This window comes from Anas platyrhynchos, chromosome 7, assembly GCF_047663525.1.
Source record: "Anas platyrhynchos isolate ZD024472 breed Pekin duck chromosome 7, IASCAAS_PekinDuck_T2T, whole genome shotgun sequence".
Lineage (NCBI taxonomy): Eukaryota > Metazoa > Chordata > Aves > Anseriformes > Anatidae > Anas > Anas platyrhynchos.
The window spans coordinates 21,429,578-21,451,657 of record NC_092593.1 but is presented as its reverse complement, the minus strand read 5'-3'; the positions used below and the strand labels follow the sequence as shown (position 1 = coordinate 21,451,657).

Here is a 22,080-nt window from a genome sequence, read left to right as displayed (position 1 = left end):
CACTTAAGGACAGAAGCTGTAAATACTTGCCAAAAGGGAATAGCCTAGCTACTTTGTCAGACATTAATTTATTGGCTCATGGCCAAGCTCATGACCTTCTCATATGGAGCTGAATGCTTCTGTCCTTTAATTATTTTAGTCTCAAAAATTTTTTAACAAAACTTCCTCTATGCAGTTTTTGTTGTAAAAGAATTCACTATTTGTAATAAACTCAGGTAAGTTGGTGTGGTGTCTGAATTAAAAAAAAAAAAAAAAAAAAAAAGACATTTAGATTTTTGATTCTTTCATAGGCTTTCCATTGTCATGGAGTTGAATTCTGTTGTTCTTAAGGATATGCTCAATGCTCATCATGTTTGATGGTCTGTTGTATATAAAACCTCATTTAGATTACATGCATTGCAACAGAGCTGTGCTTCACAGTGCATTTTTTTAAGTCACATCTATAGATGGCTGAGAAGAGAACCTTTATGAGTTGATTCAGCAAAGCCACAGTTTCATCGTATCTCATGTCAGCAGCACTGCTGAATTGAAGGATTCCTATCCGTTGCTTTGTGTTCCCGTTTTTGTGGAAATCCTCCATTAATTATGGATAAGTTCAGTAGTCTGGTGTACAGTCAGTCTTGCAAACAGCTGTCATCACAACTATAAGGTGGTAGAGGGAGAGGTGATGTGAGGAGCTGGTGTTGTGGAAGAGAGGTGGGATGCTAAGGGAGATGCTTAAGGAGACAATAATGCTGATGCAAGCTCTTATGGTGAAACTGGGTTTCATAACAGCTGAAAAAAACACGAGACCTGTAAATGTTCTCCTTTATCATAGTGGAGTGTTACATCTTAACAGGTTTATTGTGTAGATGGAGTTGTTAGCATTCTAATTCCTGTGGGTCCCTGGCTGTGTGAGGACCTGTTTTGTTCCTCTTTCACAAAAAAAGCTGTCAACTGCAGTGTATAGTGGAACAGCTGAAAAATTACATGTAAGGTTACTAATTGAAGTTTGGATTTCCAAACACAGATGTTGCATAGATAGTTCTTGGAGATGTGGGGGGCATTGCCTTTTCTTTTTCTGCAGAGAACACTTACGTTGATGACTTTCAATGACTAGAATCTAGGAAGGTGAATTGCCTTTTCAAAAATGAATTAAAAGTCACTACTTTAATTGGACATCAACATTCTCATGAAACAGATGTGGAATTTTGCAACTTCCGTATCTTAGAAGGAAGACAGTTATACATGTATGTATATGTGAAGATTTGCATCAAAATCTTTGTATCTACAAGTGGAGAAAGTGAACAGAAGAGATGGATTTAAAGCTATTTAGTAAGTTTCTTACAGTTTTTCTGAACAAAAATGCAGAGAAAGACTCAGACATCAAAGTGGACTGGATCACAGTAGGTTAGTGAACTAGAAATCTTTTGTGAGCTTTTATCCTCTGTTACAGGATGCAAACAATTTAATCTTCCAATCTGAAAATTTAGGTTTTATTTCTAAGATTACTGTCATATCATAAATGAGAAAAAAATTCTGCAACAGTGCTGCCATCTTGAAACAAGACCTGAGGGGTAGGAACTTTCATAATACAATTCCCCTTTATTAGTTTTCCTACACGATGATGACTTCAAATATTATATGCTACTTAATGTTCAGTGATGGCTATGGATAGCAAGGAAGTAATTCATCCAGTGTAGATAGCAAGAAAGTAAGTCTTGTGCTTCTGTATCAAGGCACATAAAAAGAGGGCTGATAGTATTGGTTATCGACAGGAATGACCGATGCATCTAGTTCCGGTAACTCAGAAGTAGGCTTGATTTGTAAAATGAACTTGTGATGCTTTCTACTCCTTCATCCTCACATTCTTAGTCCTAGATTGGTATTATCCAGCCTAACTGGACAGTTAAGGGTACGGAATTAATGTTAGGTTGAAAAGTTCACTTTAAATTAAAAGTTAATAACAGTCAATGATTAATGATCTGACAAAGAAAAGTAACAGAATACTTGTACAGACATATGGCAATTGTCTTGGTGTACAAATAAGAAAGATGTACTTGATAATTTTATTCTTAATTAGTTTTGTTAATATTTATTACTTACATAATTGTAAAATTTGCATGTGCTTTTTTATTTGAAAATGTGTTAATAAAATCAAACCTCAAACCCAAAACATTTCAGTTGACCTTTTTGGGAGTATATGTGAGTGAGAGAGTGTGTGTGTGAATTTTTACTTAAAAGAGAAATGTGAAAGCCATTAGTTTCAGGAAAAACAAATCTGAGAAGTTACTTCTCACAAAAAGAAAAAACTAATACACGTTTTTCAAAATGTTATTATGAGTGATTAGGAACAATTAATTAGAAGGTATCTACCACTTGAAATTCAAAGGAAGAATTTGTGCTGTGTTTTCGCAGTGTAACTGCAAATGAAAAGCTATAGCATGGTTGTAATTTCTGCAAATTTATGCAATTATCTGACAGTTTCTGAAAGTGTTTAACCATCTTTTTATTAGAAGGTATTGGTTAGTTTGTGTACACATCTATTCCACAAGGATAGATGTTGTTCTGGTTGGTGGTGGTATGCTACTGGTTGGTGGTATGCTATTAGTTGAACCGTACGCTGCAGTTTCAGAGCAGTTGCATACAGTTGTGTGCTGTTTTGAGTGATACTTGGTAAAAATAATAGTTTGGTAATCACTAATAATTAACGTCTAAATCGATTCACTTTTGTTTGTGTGGTTTTATTTTTTGTTTTTATTCTAGTATGCCAGTGTTGAGAAAGATGGAGAGCATTACATGACCCCAGAAGACTTTGTGCAGAAATACCTAGGACTTTATACAGATCCACGTTACAATCCTAAAACAGTGCAGCTGTTGGCTGGAGTGGCAGATCAAACTAAAGATGGGTGAGAATTTTGCTTTCCATTAGAAGCCTGTATTTCATTGGTAAATGAGTGAGTTTCTTTGGTAATTTCATCTTCTAAAATGCATTATTGATTTTATTATACTTCAAGCTTAATTGGACAACAAGCTTTTTCTCAAGTACAATAGACTATACATTTGTGGAACTTGGGGAAAAATACAGTGTTTAACAGTGCAGAGTTCAAGGCATTTTTAAAAAGAATCTTTGTTTTGAAGGCATTTTGACAATTAGTACAAATGGAGAGGAAGTTAGTTAAACTACAAATAAGCTTAATACAGTATGATTGCCATATAAAGTTATTTTCTGTGTACTCACATTTGTGACATGACATTTCATAAATGTCCATTCCACTGAGATACTATCCTCTAACTCGCTCTTCAGAAGAGCCTTCTTTCTTTTATGTAGGCCTCTAGCTTTGGCCTTGAATTCGGCCTCTAGCTTTGGCCTTGAATTCGGGTAGGAAACATGGGCATGTTAAAGTGAAGAGGTTAAGATAGACCACAGTAGAGGTCAAGCATGCAGAGAGGAGTGGGTGTGTTGTAGAGAAGAGATAGAAAGTTGCTGTTAAAATAGGATATGTAAACAGATCGATGTAACTTACTTTAAATGTAAAGTCCCTTAACTTACTTGGTTTTGTGAGTCTGATTCTGGCCATTGACATCACTTCAATGTTTTTGTTTTCCTATATCTTGTTTTAGACTATTTTATTAGTTTGCACAGTATTCTGAGCAACTTGCAGTGTCTGTGCTTTACAAATAAAATTGTATATGCTGCCTACATTTTATATTAAATGACAAATACAGGATCTCCCATTTGACATAATATTACATGATGCCTTTTAAAAAATAAATCTGCAGCATTTTGATAATACGTTTGGTATATACATACGTTTTGATAAATCCAAATAACCTGTCTCACTGCTCGCAATACATGCTGTACTTTTTTGTGTTGTTACAGATTGAAATAAGTCTAACTGATGACTACTAAACCAACATGTTGAGTGTCTTGTTTCTCTGAAAGCTGTTGGTTATCTTTTAGGGTGTTCGTTTCTTCCGAAATTTTTTTAATAAAAGGACCTTTTTTACAGTAAGAAGTCAATCTGTTTTATTGCTACAACAGAACTCGACAATGAGGCATCGCTTTTTTGTTATTTACTCTGTGAATATAAGTATTTTTGTTTTGTTTTTTAATCTGAGTAATGTTGGAAGTGAGGTAAACAAATATGGGTAAGTGTACTTTAATTTTATATGGAAACATTGAAGTAAAGAGAATTATTATTGTATAATCTGCAATACAAAATGTTTATCTGTCTGAATACCCGTTTTCTAATCAGTAATTCATTTGAAGATTGTTATACCTGTATCATCATAATTGGTTTACTTCTCCATTTGTAATATTCCTTTTATTCCTTTTATAGTAATATACCAAAATCCAGACTCTTATATCATCTCTACAGAGAGTTTAATATGTAGCATGAATAAATATTGTAATCTTCTACTGATTTCCATTAATTACATCTTTCCAAGGACTTAAATTTGCTTTACAAAGTCCAAGGAAGTATCGCCAGTCCTATTCCGTACGGGCCTTTGTAACTTAAATGACAGGCCAAGGTCACAGAGCAAGCCACTGAGAAGCTTTGGTTCTGTTATGAAATTCAATTCCTGTATCTGTTGTCATAAACCATTAGTCTTGCTTGCCCTTCAAATAAGTACTCAAAATGTTCTTTGTAACTTTTCTTTGTTAATATTTGTTGACTTCATTTAGGCTTAACTTTGTTGCTTTAAGAAAAAAAAAAGCACATTTTGGAACTGTCTTTATGCAAATATATTTAGATTTATTTTTATTTTTTATCTTTTACTTCTGCTTGTAATTTAATACTTAACTGTTCCAACTGTTGCCTTCTCCAATTACTACAGTGTAAGACTAGTTTGCTTTAGTAGAATTCCCTACGGCAGTTCTTATAACAAGAGATTCTTCATTTTCAAAGCATTTCTTCCACACTGCTACAAATGCATGTTCTGATAAATTAATATGATGAGGTCTAAATTTGCGTTTGGCCTTAAATGACTGCTTACTCTGGCATCTATTTAATACTGTAGGATTTCATTGATGCTGCACTTAAGCATTGCTATGCCATCAGACTACTGGCACTGCTTTTAAAATTAAGATTTAGGGTACATGTCCTTTCTCATACGTAGAGTGTGCCAGAACCAGCTTCTTCATTACATAAGTCTAATCTGATGTTAGCTGGTATTCAAGTTGTAAAATCAAAGATTTTCTTCTCCCTCCAAACTTGCAAAATTTCACAGTATTCATTCTAGATTCTTCATTTTAATTGCTTATTTCTGGCTACTCTGCTTATCAGTATATTGTTGTTTGAATTTGCAAGTGTGTTCCTAAGTGAATTCCTGAAGAGAGAGCTGATGGTTCACATAATGGACGGTCACAATAGGGTTATACATTATATCTAAAAGCTATATTGTATGTGTAAAGAGCAAAAAGTTGTATATGAAACAAAGAAAGAGTAGAATTTAACCATGTGGCTTACTTTGAAGAATAACATTACAGAAGAAATAAGTTTTTTTTTTTTAAATGTTACTAATAAAATGAGAGGTAAGTGATTTGATGTTGTTATGGACTCTACAATACAGCAGCTTCACTGAACGATACTTGAATAGTGATTGGATGGGAAGCTTCATTGTTTCATGTAATCTACCTCCTGTTAACTCCACCCTGATAATGGAGGGTTACAGGATCCTTGCTCTTAGGCATTGCAAGTTGAACGTATGGAAAGGAAATTGAATGTGTCTATCTCCTTTTGCTGTAGGCCCTGTTAAAGGGAGACCTCTGAAGAATGGCTTCTTTCAGGTTCAGGCTTCTACGAATGCATTCTACAGAGATCATCACTTGATTCTGTCTGTTATAAAGCTTCCTGGTTAGGAATTAATGCCAGGTGTACGCCTTTGTGAGATATGTTTGGAAATTATAGTATTTACAATTATTTTAAGGGATGTTCTGTTTCTTTGATATTAAGCCCTTATCTATCAAAATAATCATTTGGATGAAGTTGACTTCACATCTGGAGAACCATTTTCTCATCTTTGATTTGATGGCTAAAGTGTGACAAATTAGTATCATAATTCTATATTTGTTATATCTTAATTCCTTTCAAAATCACTGTTTTCTGTATTTTTCTGTGTGATACATTTATGCAAGAATGTTAAAATATGTGATCTTGTTTAAAGTATCTTGATTCTGCATATACTTTGTCAGAGAAAGACTAGATAAACTAATGAAGTGTGGTTTGAATTTTTTTTTTTTTTAGAGGAACAGAATTTATATGTATATCTTCAACAATAAGTGGAACATATGTGAAGTAATCACTATGAGCTAATGATTTTCTATGAAGAGTACATTTAGTACTTATACTAAGATATGTTCTAAAGAGTACATTTATAAATTCAGATCAATTATGTACACTTGGAACTGGATGGAATATTCTAAGTTGTCAGTCTAAGTCCCCTGTTTTTACAAGGGTGAAATCACACAGTAGTTTTAAGAAACCATATTTGCTGTTAAAACCTAGGGATTTTGTCTGCAGCATTTTGGAAAGGCCACAGTATATGCCCACTCTGAATATCTTTACAGATAACGCAATGCAATTTTGTTCTTGTGCCAGTTATCCTTCATCTTCCAGCTTGAGGCTCATCTTTCTGTAGCTTTTCTTATATAGAGCATTTCTATATATAGAAGAATATAGTGCCCTTATATAAAGCCCTTGTAGATGTTTTTTTTTTTCCCGCTTGTCAGAATAAGCTGAGTTCCTCTAGAGAAATTCTTTATGATTTTCATAATAAGCTACTTGTGCATCCATTCAAGTCTGAGTTTATATGTGTTGAACACAAGGACTTTGATTTGTATGCAGCGTTCCAGAGATGTCGTGAGAGCCCTATCTGGTGATACTGCTGCTTCCTCATCTCGCACAGAAAAGCACCCCTGATGCATCCTGAGTTGCATTTTTCTGCATGGTGAATGTCTTACATGCACAACTCGTAGTCTTGTGATCAATTGTTACACTTCAATCCTTAGCTTCCTTGGTCATGTCCAACTGTCCAAATGTTCTTATAGTTTCTTTCTTTCTTGTCTTTTCTTTCTTGTACACGACTTTGCAGTTCATGTTATATTTGAAGTGTAATATTTTTTTCTATATGCATATTAAAGTATAACTTTTTTTTGGACTTTTTAAATGAATGTTATGTTTTAAGAATATGTTTATTGTATAGTGTTGTATTTACATTAAACTTCCTTTTCTTTCTCAGTAGAAATACTGAGAAGTAGTAAAATTAGTAATGTAATGACAGGTCTGTAAATTTCATGCTGATAGAATTTGTCTAAGTTTTTAAGTTCTGTCTGTCTAAATATATAATTGCAAGTTAATAAATAATAGATACTCACTGAGAATTAGTTATATTTTGTTGATGATGGATAGGAATAATTCAGTCCTTTTCTATACTAATTGGGTTGTAACACTTTCTAGAGCATCAAACACAAAATACCAGAGATATTCTGAACAATCTTTTGACATTTTTATAACTTCTATATTTTCCTTTGTAGGTTGATTTCCTATCAAGAATTTTTGGCATTTGAATCTGTTTTGTGTACTCCAGATGCAATATTCATTGTTGCTTTTCAGTTATTTGACAAGACTGGCAATGGAGAAGTAACATTTGGTAAGAATATCTAAAGAAAAACAGTTTAAGAAAGCAATAATAATAGTATAGATTATAAGAACAGCTCATCACAACTAGAAATGCATATTGTGTAGTACTATACTGACTTTCTAAAAGAGTTTGCATGAGTATTTTTTTTTTCTTCCAAGTGATAAAACTTAAGAAATAAACGAAACAATTTGCTCTGTCTTTTTGAATCAAGATTTTTCATGTTCTTTAAAGTAGTTAATACAATGCTACTTTGTTCAGCATCATCCTAAGTAAAATTTTCCTTTCACGGACTTTGAGCTCCTTCGTTGTTGAGGGATTTTTAAAACTTGATTTGGATCTCCTGATATCTTTGGAGAATTGTCATTTCGTATAGTAAGAGTTCAAAATAGAAATGAAGGAGGTCTGATCTTTAGAGTTCCTAGAGCTTCTACTATTGAGGAACAAGTCTTACTTCAATATGATGTGTGTAACTTCTAGCTAGATCATGTATTTTCAAAAAAAAATTAGGAAGAAACTATGGCCTTTTAAGTGTTTGTTTGTTGTTTTTTTTCTAACACATTAGCAATTGGGCAAGTTTCTTTAGGCTAACCATATTGCTTTCTGATGATGCAAAATAACTGTTATTAACATTGCAGTTTAGGGAGTACTAGATTATATTTTAAAAAATTTGTATTTTTATTAAAATTAGATAAATCATTGCTAAGAATTTTAATAAAATGGAATGAGAAATAAATGTTATTTCTATACAAAAGAATAAACTTCTTAATAAAGAAAATACGAACTATGCTTGGATTTGTAACCACTTACTGCTTGTACTACTTTGTTTTTTATGAAAACGGTTGCAGCTTTGGAAAAAAATAATTGAAATAATGCATGGGTCTTTGTATGAAACAAACTGCTTGAATTATGACATCTATTAAGTTATGTGATTAACTGAATGGTCAAATACTCAACAATTTAGACACAACATCTTGAAAAGAAAATCTCTTAGAACTTAAGTAAAGGTGAAGTCAGTAAATGTAGTCATTAGAATGTAGACTATCGCAAGCAGTGTAACCTTATTAATCATGGTATGTTTAATTTCACAAAAGGGGGTATGCATTTTGTAGCTCATATGAACACACTTGAAATAGCTGGTTCTGTAAAACAACAAAAAGCAATTTAGGTTATATACAGATTCCTCAATCAGACTGAGAATCATTATTTGTATGAGCACATCATTATCTTAGATGCTGAAAACACAACACAAGCAAGAGAAACAGCAAAACAAATATTTTTTCAATATCTTTCTCATTTTTTTCAAAAAGCTGATAAAAATTAGATAGCAAACTTCAGGGAATTTAAAACTTACTATTGGTCTCATGTTTTTGAAAAATAAATTTTATTGCAATTATGACTATATGTAATTGTAAGCTATAACCAATGCTACTGCTGCTTTGAATTTTTTTTTTTTTTTCATTTTTATGTAGTTTTTAAAATGGGCTACTTACTTTTACTTGGGTTTTATGCAAATAAATGTATGTGGGGAAAAATGTGAATGATGATATATGATATTTTCAGATTTTGGTAACTGCAGTAAGTTTTCAAGTCAGTCTTGTTGCCTGTGAAGGCTGTCTTGTAAATGAGACCTGTATTCTTTCATTTTCATACCACATAAACAGAAAGGCACAGAGTTTAGTTTCATGTAAAGACAAGAGAATATATAAAACTAGGATTTTCCAAGGTCTTTAGAGGAAGGTGGTCATGGTGAAACATGACACTTTCTGTTCTGCTTTTTCTTCGAAGAATCCTTCCAAATAGCTATTGAGAAGAGAGGAAAGACAAGGTCTCTTCAGTTAGTAGAGAGAAATTTCTTCTTTGACTGAAGTAGAAAAAGTAAATGGTGTTATATTGTGAAACATAACATGTACAATATATACATTTCTGTAAACTAAAAGCTCTACATACTAACAGCTGAAAGTTGTAGTAAATTATTAGAAATATATAGAATATATATATAGAATAATGGAATAAGCTTAACCAATTAGTGTGAGAATTGCTATTAAATAAGTCAGCTCTCTTTTATTAGCGGGTAATTTATCCAGTCAGCAGATAAACCGTATGGACATACTGATTATGGAAGCAAACGTGTCAAGATTTTCTAGCTCAGATGCAACACTGTGAATGTGATTGTACTGATTCCAAAGCTACCTCAAGCCAGTAAGTCTTGCTAGAATTGAAAGTAATTTATTGAGATTTTCCTGCACTGTGTTTTTGGAGCAAGGGAAAGGGATGGAGGTGCTGGAGAGTGGAACACAGGATCAAATTGTGTCTGTTAGGCCAGTAACTTGAACCAACACTGCTCTTGCTGGATGTGAGATAATGTTGGTGTGTATTCAAGCTGGGCTTAAACCATAAAAGTAGAGGAAAGCTGTGCTGGCTCTGAATTTGATACTAAGAAGTACATCCGCACCATATTAAGAACTACACCTGCACCCAAGTTAGCCATATCCTCAGATCATTTGGGTATGACTGTATGGCATTTTCAAAAATTATCCTGATATAGTCAAATATTTCACTTATATGGAGAGAATTTGCTGATTCTTTAGACCCGTCACCGTGCTTGAAAGCAAGTTTTTCCAGGTGTTTTCACATCATCTGCTTTTTAGGATTTATTTACTGACATAGACCATACATGAACACTTAAGCTTCTTGCAGTTCTCTTTACCTTCCATATGACGCTTGACTCTGCAAAAGTTTAGCTTCCAGCTCTTCAGTTAGGAAACTATTAATTAAATTGCATTACAGAACAAACTCTTTCTTTTGAATTGACAAATAGAAAAGGGCAAGCAATTTTTGATCCTTTAAAAACTATTTGGTAGAAGTGTTGGCTATGCTGCATTAATCAATGTCTTTGTCTATGCAATATGGGTTAATTCAAACTGTTGAAGCAGGAAGCCTTCTGTATGCTGACTTTGTCACTTTAATGTCATCTACTTTCTTATTGCTTTGGGATATTTTTCCAGGAGTTCTGGACATCCTGAAATCCCGTATGAATGACTGCTATAGATACTCAGAGAGTATGCTGCAATATGTGTATAGCAGCTCTATTGCAAGAAAAATGAATTGGTCCTACTTTGTTTGAGCAAATTGGTTGCACAACATGTTTGTATTCTTTACATGTGTCAGCTGCACTGGACTACTTGTCGGCTTGCTGAATAAAAAGCAGTAATATGACTAACCCATTAATGCAAGCAGTGGTGTAATTTAAATTACCTTTTTAATCATGAAGAAATAGAAAAAAATCTTTCATACTTAAATGTTTGTATGTCTTCATAAAAGATTGCTAGGTTACTATTTTCTGAGAAATGTGTTGCTGGTGATCCCTTACAATATTGCTTTAACCATGAAATATTTAAATGGTAACAGCCAAGACAGATAAGGAAAGGCTATTTTTTTTTTCCATGCATTATCTTTCTTGTTCTGGGTTGCTATCTGTAGCCAGAAAAGATAAGAAGCATTCTGCTCTTTTGATCACAGGATGTAACTGACCAAGCTACTTAACATGAGTGAATATTTAAAGACAGACCATGAATTTAATGCTGTTGCACAAAGGAAATTTATTTTTATTGGTATTCTGCAAAGGACTTTTGACCTGAATTCAGGTTAAAGCAAACTTATATATAAAATCTGCTCAAGCTACTTGGTGTGCTCTATTCTAAAACAGGTAGTCCTTACTGTGGTTAAAAGATGAAGTCTGTGACCATCACTGAAACTTCTCTCAAAAAATAGGTTGTCTAACTGGAAGTAAAAGGTTTCTTTATAATTCTTCCCTTCAACAAAACATACATCTGGACTGTATCAATTTTAATTGGAATGTACAATTGCAAGGCTTTTCCAGCTGTTCTTCCTTGTAGAGTTACCACAAAGAAAGCTATTCTCTGGTAAACTAGCATTTCAGAGATTGCTTTTAGTCAAATACCCATGCTAATGTGGATAGAAATACAGATCTAAAACAATGAGATTTTGAAACAATTTTACTGCCTTTGTTTGTGATTCTTCTGAGTTTTTGACTTATTTTTGAGATTATTGGAAAATATATACGAAACTAAACATAAGGTTTTCAAAACATCCTTCAGCTCGACATCTCACTAAAAATAATTATGCAGAGTATAGTGGCCTCTTCTTTCAAGACATTCTGGGTTGTAAAGGGATTGGATACCTATTAATGCAACTATATTAAACGTTACAATGATATTGGTGAATTGAAATAATAAATATCAATCTAACAAAATAGTTCCAGAAATGGAGTGTACTGTGATCTTGTCCTATTTTCTTAAACAAAATAATTATTTTGTAATATGTTTTAATGTGGGAAAGAATGTTCAGATTTCCCTTAAACATGGTAGACTTTGAAAATACTTGAAGAAGACGAGTGACAAGAATAAGAGAAAGGAGTTGAATATATGTTGTTATAATTCTTTGCTTTTGAGTATTATTTTTCAGGAAGTGCAGATCATTGCTAGTACTCACTCCTCCGCCATTTCTAAAAGAGTAATAGGATTGAAAATGCAAGGATTTGGAGATAAGAGTTATGATTTATGAAATATTATTTGTAAGCTTTAAAAGAAAACAGAAAAATCTCATAATTGAACAACTGTGGATCTGAGGATGTAAGAAAAACGCTATGTTCATACCAAGTGTGCAGTAAACTAAAGCTACTATTTTTCTTGGCTTTCTGTTTGCCATATGTTAGTTGCCTGTTTTCAAGGTGTCTGTTGCCTAATGCATGCAGATAATACAGAAAATGACTATAACTTTCTTTTGTTGTCATGTTGTTTGGTTGTTGTTGTTACTTCTTTTCTGGTGTAAGATTCTGGTTTAAGCCACAGATACTTAAATACTTGTGAGCAGCGTAGGATGGGAGACCATTCTTATTTATTATAATAGTAAATAGCTTAAGAACATAAAGAGACCTCAAATGTTCTCTATAGTATTAAGTTCAAAATCATAGTTCAGCAGGAGGAAACAGGAAAGGAGAACTTCACATTAAAGTTATATATATTGACAGTTCATTATTATGCCTATTATGTCGCTAATCTTGATCTTAATCAGAATCACTGATTAAATCTTTTAAAATAAGAGAAATACAAGGCAATTATTTCTAGTTTAGCTTTCTCACTTTTCCTGCTACTTGTCTTCTTGCTCTCACCTCAAAGTAGTTATTGTATTTATATTTGGAACACTGTTAGTATACTTCTGTTGCAACAGACATTAAAAATGTCTCCTTGCTTTTACTTGTGATTTTTCATTTTGTGCTGAAAGTGAAAATACATGAAATGTATTCTTTTAGCAGAAATAGTTTAAAAAAAAAAAAAAGCATAGAAAGCATTAAATGCCTTACGTGCATTGAGGCTGAAATATATACGAATGAGGCCTTAAATGACTGAGTAGACACATTAAAACACCCTCTTAAACAACAAACCTCTGGTATACTTATGCTAGTACTTCAAACTATTTTATTTCCTTTTTTTTTGTCACTAAGAAGCATGATTGATGTTGCATCACTTGTGAGAGGGAATGGCAAACTCTCTTTACAGTCTGATTACACTGGAAATTTGTGAGGTTTTCACTCTGCATTTTGGGGAGCTTTTAGTAAAAATAAATGATAGATATCGCATCAAAGTCCACATGGTTTCATGAGCTCATCTCCACCATGAGGGGGGCCAAAAATGTTTGTTCAAAGATACAAACTCTAGCAGTATCCTCTGTGGATTTAGATGTGTAATGCTCTGTTCAGTTGTGTTGGTGTTCTGTTACATCTCATCCTCATCAACAAAATATCTTGGTGTTTATAACTTGAAGTTGTCTTCCCCTTTCTCTGAAATTCAGTATTTTCCAAAAAAAACCCCTTGTTTTTCTTGTATCATTTTTCTGAGCCTGCTAGGTAATGGTGTTGATGGAGGTTGAGCCAGTCGTGTGTATGCTGCTTGCAGATAGCTGCTCCAGGCATCTGTAATTTGTTTAAAATGATTGGGTGGGGAAATTCTGAAGCAATCTTGAGAGAATGCATGTTGCCTTGGAGGTAATGTACTAGTGCACTAGAGTAGTAGGTTTATTGTTCCTGGGGCTGATGGTAAGTTGAGTGTGTCATCAGGATGCTGACTTGTATGCCTGTCTGAGAAGAAAATGCTTTGCTATAAGCTCAGAAAGAAAGTTATCAGCTCAGTAGGAAGAATTCCACTGCAGAAAGGTGAGCAAAGAGTAAGAGAAGACACTAGTAAATGAGCAACGTGTATTGACAGGGACAATGAATGCATTCTGTAAAATGTCATACTAAAATGAAAGGGTTTAGAAATAATTTGCTGTTTGCTCCCTGCAGAATAGCTCTGTTGGAAATTCCTGTAGTTTATTTTAATTCAGAAGCATTACTGGGTTTTGACTGAGTGAGATTAAAAAATAAAATAAAAAAGAAATACCTTTACTGTAACACTTAAGTTTTATTTGTTATCATTGCTTTGCTTATGCTGTGAAAAAAAAATAATTGAAAGTCAGATGTGGTCACAGTTCAAAGTGGTCAAAGTGCAGATCATGACCACACTGTGCATTTCTGAAATCTAATTGTCCATTTGCATCTTTTCTCATCATGGAGTTGTTTGTAGTAGTGGTGGTTATTTCCTTTGAAATTAGAGAAAAGCCAACAAAATTGGATTAAAGAAGCTATTCTTGATATATTGGAGAAAGCATTGCTTATCTTGGGTAGAGAAGTAGTAAATTTTAGTGCTTACTGGAGATGTTTGAGAATCCCAGACCAGTTTGGAAAAGTAGAGTTTCAGTGGTCTTAACTATGTCAGTTATTTTCAACTGTTTTTATTTACAACTCATACACAGTTTTGGTCCTGCACCCCAAATGTTTCATAAACAAAGCCAACATGGCATTAAGCTTTAGATACAATAGTATATCTTAAAACACAGACTGTAACAAATGCAGTATATGTTGGTGATTGTCAGATACTGCTGATTGAAGAAAAATGAATAAGGAGTCTGAATTTTCAGAGAAGCAACAGTCTAATTTGGATACTATTTTTTAAAGCTAGCTAGCCAGTATTGGGATTCTTCACATACCAGTACACTCAACTATTGAATGTAAATTTATTACTTCATTTACCAGTATTATTTTTATGTGCTGAAAAATATCAACCTATGATGTTTTGATGACTAGTTATAAGTTTCTTTAGGAAGGAAAATCAATACTGTGGGAAAATAATCCTCAGTGGTTTAAGTCATACACATTTAAATGCTTGAGTGAGAGCAAGGAAAATTCCAGTGGCTTCAGTCTCATTAAAACTTATTGGAAGATTTGTCTATATGAACATGTATGAATAATTTCATATAAGAAAAAAGTGAAACTTTTTTTTAAACCTTCCTCTGACATCGTGAAATAATTGTTGGAAATAATTGAAATACAATTTAAATTTTTTGGCTGCTTCAGTAAGTTTTTTTCCTAAATTTGCGTTAGAAGAATTCAGTATTTTAAAAGCAGTCAGTGTTACAGATGTTTAATCACTAGCTGATGCCCTGGTTGTACCTAGTAGCCAAGCCAATAGATCCAATTAAGCAGGCCAGTCTTCTGTTCCATTCACAGTTCAGTGCCATTTTGCAAGTTCAACAGAGGGCTGCATTGATCTGTTTGTAGTACATGCAGACTCGAGGTAGTTTGGTTAGAATCCACAGTGAATCAGTAGGAGGTGGGGAATTTAAATTTACCTCTCCTGGCTCCTTGATCTCTAGCAATGGTGAATAAACCTATTACAGAAAAAACTTTCAGAGGAAGTGTGGCAAAATAAAGCAGTTTAGTGCCATGTATTTGACGTTCCGTCTCATTTTAATCACTGTGTATTAGTGAGTAGATATGAACAGTTGCAAGTAGTCAAGGTTTTTAAGGTTCCTGCTTACCTGAACACCTCATTTAGCCTACCTTGCATTGGAAACTATGGTTTAAGTAGCAGTTCTTTGTTGTCTGTGTTCAACCTGTAAGGGCTAAAATACAGTTAAGTCACTCACTAGTCATAATCCTTAAATAAGCAATCTTTAAATATACATAGCTCTTTAAATATGCAATCTCAAACTATCTGTGGAGCAAGTGATCTAGCCAAAGATCCTACTGTGTGTGTTCCTGTTCTGAAACATACTTGTTCTGAATATTTCCCTTACTTTCTTCACTGAAAATATAAAACCATATAGTCATTTACCCACTGCTAGAATAGCTACAGAATTGAAAGGATGAATTGAGCAGTCTCTTAGCATAGAGATTCACTCGAAATAAACACATTCATTTGAAATAAATAGTTCTTAATGGCAAATGATATCAAAGTTCTTCTGATTACATTCTGTCGTCTTTTAAAAGAACTGTTTAATAGTTCCGTGGTATGCCTTTAATGCAGCTGATACTCATGCCACTCCAGTGTTGAGCAAATTATCTAAACATATTACAAAAGAGGTGTGTTTTCAGCTAAAATAATGTGTATTTTGTTTTAAATTTGAGCTATATGCCATATTTTATTTTGGTTCTTAGCAGGTTCAAGATTAGCTGATGAATGCTAAAGTCAGTTCAGGTACTTTTGAGGTAGATTTCAAAAAGGGTTCACAATGCATTCATAGATGTCCAGTTATACTGTTTATTTGGTCAGATAATCTGCACAAAAAACAGGCTTGTATTGCAGAGTGGTAATGCTATATATGAATAAGGCAAGCCTTTTTTCTCAGATGCGTCTTTTGATTGAATTCAGATATGGTAGGCACTGGTATTGCAGTTGTACAGTATGCATATGGAGAATTCCATATTCTGAAATGACAGGATTTTTTTTTTTTCATTTAAAAGAGGACATCTCTGTCTTCACTTACCTTAAAACATTTTAATAACTGAGACTACAAATTATGTTTTATAGGATTTGATTTTTGTGCTAAGGCCTTATCAAAAGCTTTTAATAAGGTGCTTTCTGCTGAGTTAATGATATGTTTTAAATGGCATTTCTTATACCTATCTTCAATAGACATATTCAGACAGTGTGATTGTAATAATCAAGTTTCAATCAAACCATACTTACTATGACAAATATTGCATGAGATTGTAATGCAGGTATTCGTGCTCTTGATAAAGGGCTTAATTTGACTCCTGGCAGAGATGGAGAACCACTATTGATTTTTGTATCAGAATGCAAAATAGCTCTTATTTGTCATGTACAAGGGAAATTGCTTCTTAATTAAAACTAAATAAAACACTCCAAGGTTTTATGGAGTAATACAGAAAGTATCACATTGTGTAGCGAATGTGTTCTTTCAAAAGTCTGTAAAGGCTCTGTTAGCGATTCTTAACAAACTAAAGCATTTCTTAAACAGCTGCTTAGAACTTAATTTGTTTGTATCCTTCCTAGAATGTTTGTAGATTTACTATACCCCAAAGCTTACTTCTTGTTTTTTCCCTCCCACAAAGCAAATGTCAAAGAAATATTTGAACAAAGTACTATACATCTTCAAATCCCCTTCAACTGGGACTGTGAATTCATTCGACTGCATTTTGGACATAACAGGAAGAAGCATCTTAACTATTCAGAGTTCACTCAGTTCTTGCAGGTCAGTTATTAACCTTCTTTTAAAGCACAGTTGAAATTCATTTTCATCTCTAATAATACATTTATACCATTATAAATTTTGAGCTTATTCTGGTAATGATTGTCATTATCTGATACTAATCCTAACAGTTACAGTGAACTATTATTTCTCTATACCAGTTCTGTAAGCAGTATTTACTCATTGTACTTTAACTTGAATATCACCCTATAAATACATGGAATTAAATATACTTTTTAGGAAATTGACTGTTTCGTTGATTGTTAAACTGGATTGAGCAGTCTACTTTTTCTGTCATAGGAATATGATAGCAAAACTAACTTCAACCAGAGAAAGATTACATTCTTGTTATAATTGTTCTGTTAACTATGTAGTCTTCCAGGTAAAGTTATTAGATTGTTGAACATTTCTTTTAGTTCTGTAAATATAATCCTAATACTTACCCTTATACTACACGTATATTGGGAGTTTAGTCTTAAATGCAGCCAAATTTGCAGGAGGCAAATCTGATTTTCTGATATGTTGCTGAAGCACCATCTATGGATAAGGCATTAAAAGATCTCGCTCTTAGAACTGGACTTTGTTCTAAGCCGAAAAGTTACAGGAAAAACATATGAATTAATCATTATACTAGAAGGAAGTAAAGGAAGACATCAATTATAGAGGAAGGTAGAAGAGTAAAGTAGGAGAAATGTATGTTATAATTCAAGAGAAGGAAGTTCACAAAATTGTAGGTAATCACACTGAATTCTGTAAGTTAAGATGCAGTGATCGCCTGATTATGTTACTTCTAGTTTTCTCTCTAGTAGACCTGAGGAAAAATAGATGATGTATTTCCAGAGCTGACCCTTTACAAAATAACTTCAACATACTGTCTTAAAAGTAGGGAGTGATAGATGTGCTCTGGTTTACACTGTAATTATTGTCCAGAATTAAAGTAGATCTAGAGTGGATTCTAGAGAATTGTGACTTGATAGAATCTGAAATCTATCTTGTAAATTGAGATTCTGGAGTTAGGCATAGTCTTCTAAGGGTGTAGCGTAAGTTGGTGTTACTTTCAAGGAATAAACTGTGTCCTGCCTTTGATGCTACATATTTTAAGTGATCCCAGACACAAACTGGGGACACAAGTGCACAAACAACAACAAAACCAAAACCGAACGGATTTCTAGTAAGAAGCATCTTTTTGCTGTTGAGCCCAGATCAAAATGATAAATATCTGATTTTATGTTTGTTGTTCCAAAAAACTGTCTTGTAAGATACAATAACCTTGCTCTCATCGTATAGTTAAAAAAAAAAAAAAGACTCTTAGTACATACACATAGTATGGACTGCAGGATTTAAAAGATGTACATGAGTTTGATATTCCTGTCCCTCCCTTTAGATTCCTCTTCATAGTCTTGTCTTACGGGGCTTGGGATTTAGGGTGCAGAAAGCCTGCTGTGATCTGATCGAGAAAACCTTAATCTTGAGGTTACAAGACTTGAGAAATTACTGTAAAGGTGATATAAGCTCAGTAGTTTGCCCTCTTACTGGCTGTCACAACATGGTTATTATTTTAGCTGCTTCTAAAGGTCTGAATGACAGCTGAATGTGCTTTATTGTTTGCTTGAATAGACGGAAACAAGTTTTTCTGGACATAGAATTTACAACCATCATTATTATATTAAGGTTAGGTTACTGCATTGTGCTTTATATGAAGATTTTTTTACAGATTGTATAGGAGTGTTAAATTGCCTGAAATGAGTGACCATTTCTGACAATATGGGAGGTATCTGTTGGGCAATCTGAAACTATATTATATAATCTTCACTGTCCTCCTGTTCATTTTCAAATACTTTTTGGTTATTTAATTTGTAATACCCCAATCACAATTTAATATTGGACATGAAAGAGATCAGTTCCCTTTGAGTCTTTCAGATCAGTATTAGAAGTTTCTCTACCAGGTAAGTATTTAATAAAGGAATATGTAGCAGCCAGGACATGGGTATGTGAAAGTTACTTCTCAAATCATTTAGCGTTAAGTGCAAATTTCTTTACAGTTGAATAGGGGCTTTTCTATGACAGAGGAATGAATCTGTGCATGAAATGAATCATTGTGCAGACTTCTTATTTTATTTGGGCTGGATTGTAAGTTTAAACTGCAGTCTTTTTGTGGTATATATGCACAAATATATTCAGGCATGCTGTAAGAATACAAAATGAGCAACATTTGTGTGAACGGTGAGTTACAGAATTTGTTAATATGCTATTTCTAAATACTAATTCTAGGAGCTGCAGTCAGAACATGCAAGACAAGCCTTTGCAATGAAGGACAAAAATAAAAGTGGTATGATTACTGGGCTGGACTTCAATGAAATCATGGTTACCCTTCGCTCACATATGCTAACTCCATTTGTGGAAGAAAATTTAGTTTCAGTAAGTCTGAAGAAAAGTGCCTTGAGTTCAGGGTTTAATAGCTGAAATGTCTTAAAATGTTACTGATTCTCTCCCACTTTGTCTATTCCTACCTGCTTATTGGTTCCTCAGTGCTAGAGATTATTCCCTTCATAATAGAGCGGGCAGAGCACGGAAGTACTCCTTGGATGCAGTATTGGAAAAGTTTGGCAGTGTAGTTCACACACTTAAAGTGCTATTGGAAGCAGTTTGAGTTAGTCTACTATGCTTTCCCCTAAAGCAGGGCGAACTATACTTTGCACAGAAAGAATATTAATTTGGGGCAAAAGCCTGACTGATATGACATACTATCTCTCTGTAGGATTTATATTATGTACTAACTGTAGGCTTTGAAATAAATGGTTGTTGCTGTACCTGGTATGAGAAGCCAGTCACTGCCTTTATCTAAAGCAGTGGTTACATGCATATCTCTATTAGAAAAATAGTCAGTTACCATTTAGACTGTGTATCAGATACATTGAATAATAGTACAAGAAAGATGTGGACCTTATAGAACAAGTTCAGAGGAGGGCCACAAAAATGATCAGAGGACTTGAACACTTCTATGTAAAGATGCTGGGAGAGTTTCTTGCCTATAGAAGAGAAGTCTCTGAGGAGACCTCTTTGTGACCTTTCAATATATAAAGAGTGCTTATAAGGAATACGGTGAAAAATTTTTTACCAGGGCCTGTATTGACAGGACAAGAAGAAATGTTTTTAAACTGAAATATATATATATATATATATATATATTTTTTTTTTTTTTTAAACCATGAGGGTGGTCAAACCATGGAACAGGTTGCCCAGGGAAGCTGTGGATGCCACATCACTGAAATTGTTCAAAGTCAGGTTGGACAGGGCTTTGAGCAACCTGATTTAGTAGAAGATATCCCTGATCATGCTAGGGGAGTTGACCTTTGAAGGCCATCTAGTCCCTTTCTAACCCAAACCATTCTATGATTCTATATGAGTATTTCCTGATCATTTCATAATATTCAGTTTGTACAAAGAAAAAAAAAAAGCATCCTAATAATTTTCCCCTCATATTTCTATTAAAAATAGCTTAGAATTACTTTTGTCCATAGGTTCATGCCCGGTGCACCCTGCCAATACATGGAATTACAGGAATAGAAAGATATCTTTAATACTGTCCTTATTTGCCCAAATGGTTGTTTCTGTAATTTGTAATAAGATGTTGTTAAAAGCCTTAAGGTACTTAACCACATTCATTTAACTTTTAAAGGTAGCTGGTGGAACTGTTTCACATCAGGTCAGCTTCTCCTACTTCAATGCATTTAATGCCCTTTTGAATAACATGGATCTCGTTAGGAAGATATACAGCAATATAGCAGGTATAAGAAAAGACGTTGAAGTCACAAAAGGTAAAGTATATTTCCTGCACTTTATTAATTTCTTAGTTGTCTCCAATCTGTAATCCAGTAGCGCATATACGGTAAGGCAAGTCAGGGCCTGCGTAGATTTAGCACTTAGCACAAGGTTAGCACTATTGTATAGGTGTTTAAAGGGTGATTTTCATCCTGCCAGGTTAGGAAGGATTTTCAACCAGATCATTAAGGGAGAAAAACTGGGACTCTGGCAGAAACCTTATTGGCCTTACTAGTTTGAATGGATATCTGCAAGACAATATATTATTGAGGATTTTACCACCCCATGAAAGATATGCATGGTTTCTTAGAGATGAGGTACTTAGGAAATAAGATAGAATGGATTAAGTTTGAAAATCCATTATCAGTAATCTCCATATTGTTTAGCTCTAGTTACTTTATCTGTGATTAAATCTTTTTTAGAAAAATGGTTATAGTAAATAATTCCTTAGTGTTTATGGACCTGAGTGGTTTTACATGAAGTTTATGTCTATATTTAGGACATAGTTAATACCTGTACGTACAAAAGGTGGCCATGTGTCAGTGTTGATGCAGGCATGAGTGGATTGATTTTGTAGTGATTTTATGACAGATTTTATCATTGATTTTATTACATGTGTGGATGGGACCAACCAAATCTGACTGTGATAAAAAGCATGCCAAGTTCCTTCTTTGCTTGGCTTAAGTTCATATGGTCTGCATACCTTTCACCCCTAAAGAAAAGCATAAAATGCCTGTCCTCATACTCCAAATTGTGCTAACAAATTACCTAGCTTATTTATTTATTTATTTTTGATTCAGATGCATAAATGTATCTTGGCTGGATTTGTGTTGTGAAAATTGCTACTGTGTTTCCAGTGCTAAAACTTGTTTATTGTAGCTTGGCAATTATGTCATGAACATGTCATGTAATTTGGCTAGATAAACATCTAAATTTGGTGTCATTGAGAGCTAGCAGTTAAAAGAAACGTGGATGTGAAGGCGATAAATGAGTCAGTTGCCCTTAAAAGCCGTGAACATCACT

General features: G+C 33.7%; 1 protein-coding gene across 5 annotated transcripts in view; it reads left to right on the top strand.

Annotated features, from left to right (window-relative positions):
- SLC25A12 (solute carrier family 25 member 12) overlaps positions 1 to 22,080 on the top strand; it is a 50,185-nt gene that overhangs the window by 3,325 nt on the left and 24,780 nt on the right. Inside the window, exons 1-6 of one of the 5 annotated variants that reach the window (XM_027461855.2) lie at positions 2,747 to 2,888; positions 6,831 to 6,933; positions 7,520 to 7,635; positions 17,099 to 17,238; positions 19,507 to 19,653; positions 20,915 to 21,053. In XM_027461855.2, the coding sequence (XP_027317656.1) occupies positions 6,905 to 6,933; positions 7,520 to 7,635; positions 17,099 to 17,238; positions 19,507 to 19,653; positions 20,915 to 21,053 (571 nt within the window). In that variant the 5' untranslated portion in view covers positions 2,747 to 2,888; positions 6,831 to 6,904. Of the gene's footprint in view, positions 1 to 2,745; positions 2,889 to 3,939; positions 6,934 to 7,519; positions 7,636 to 17,098; positions 17,239 to 19,506; positions 19,654 to 20,914; positions 21,054 to 22,080 lie in introns of those variants that run through there. The other 4 variants (XM_038182574.2, XM_027461854.2, XM_027461853.3 and 1 more) reach the window with 4 other exon arrangements.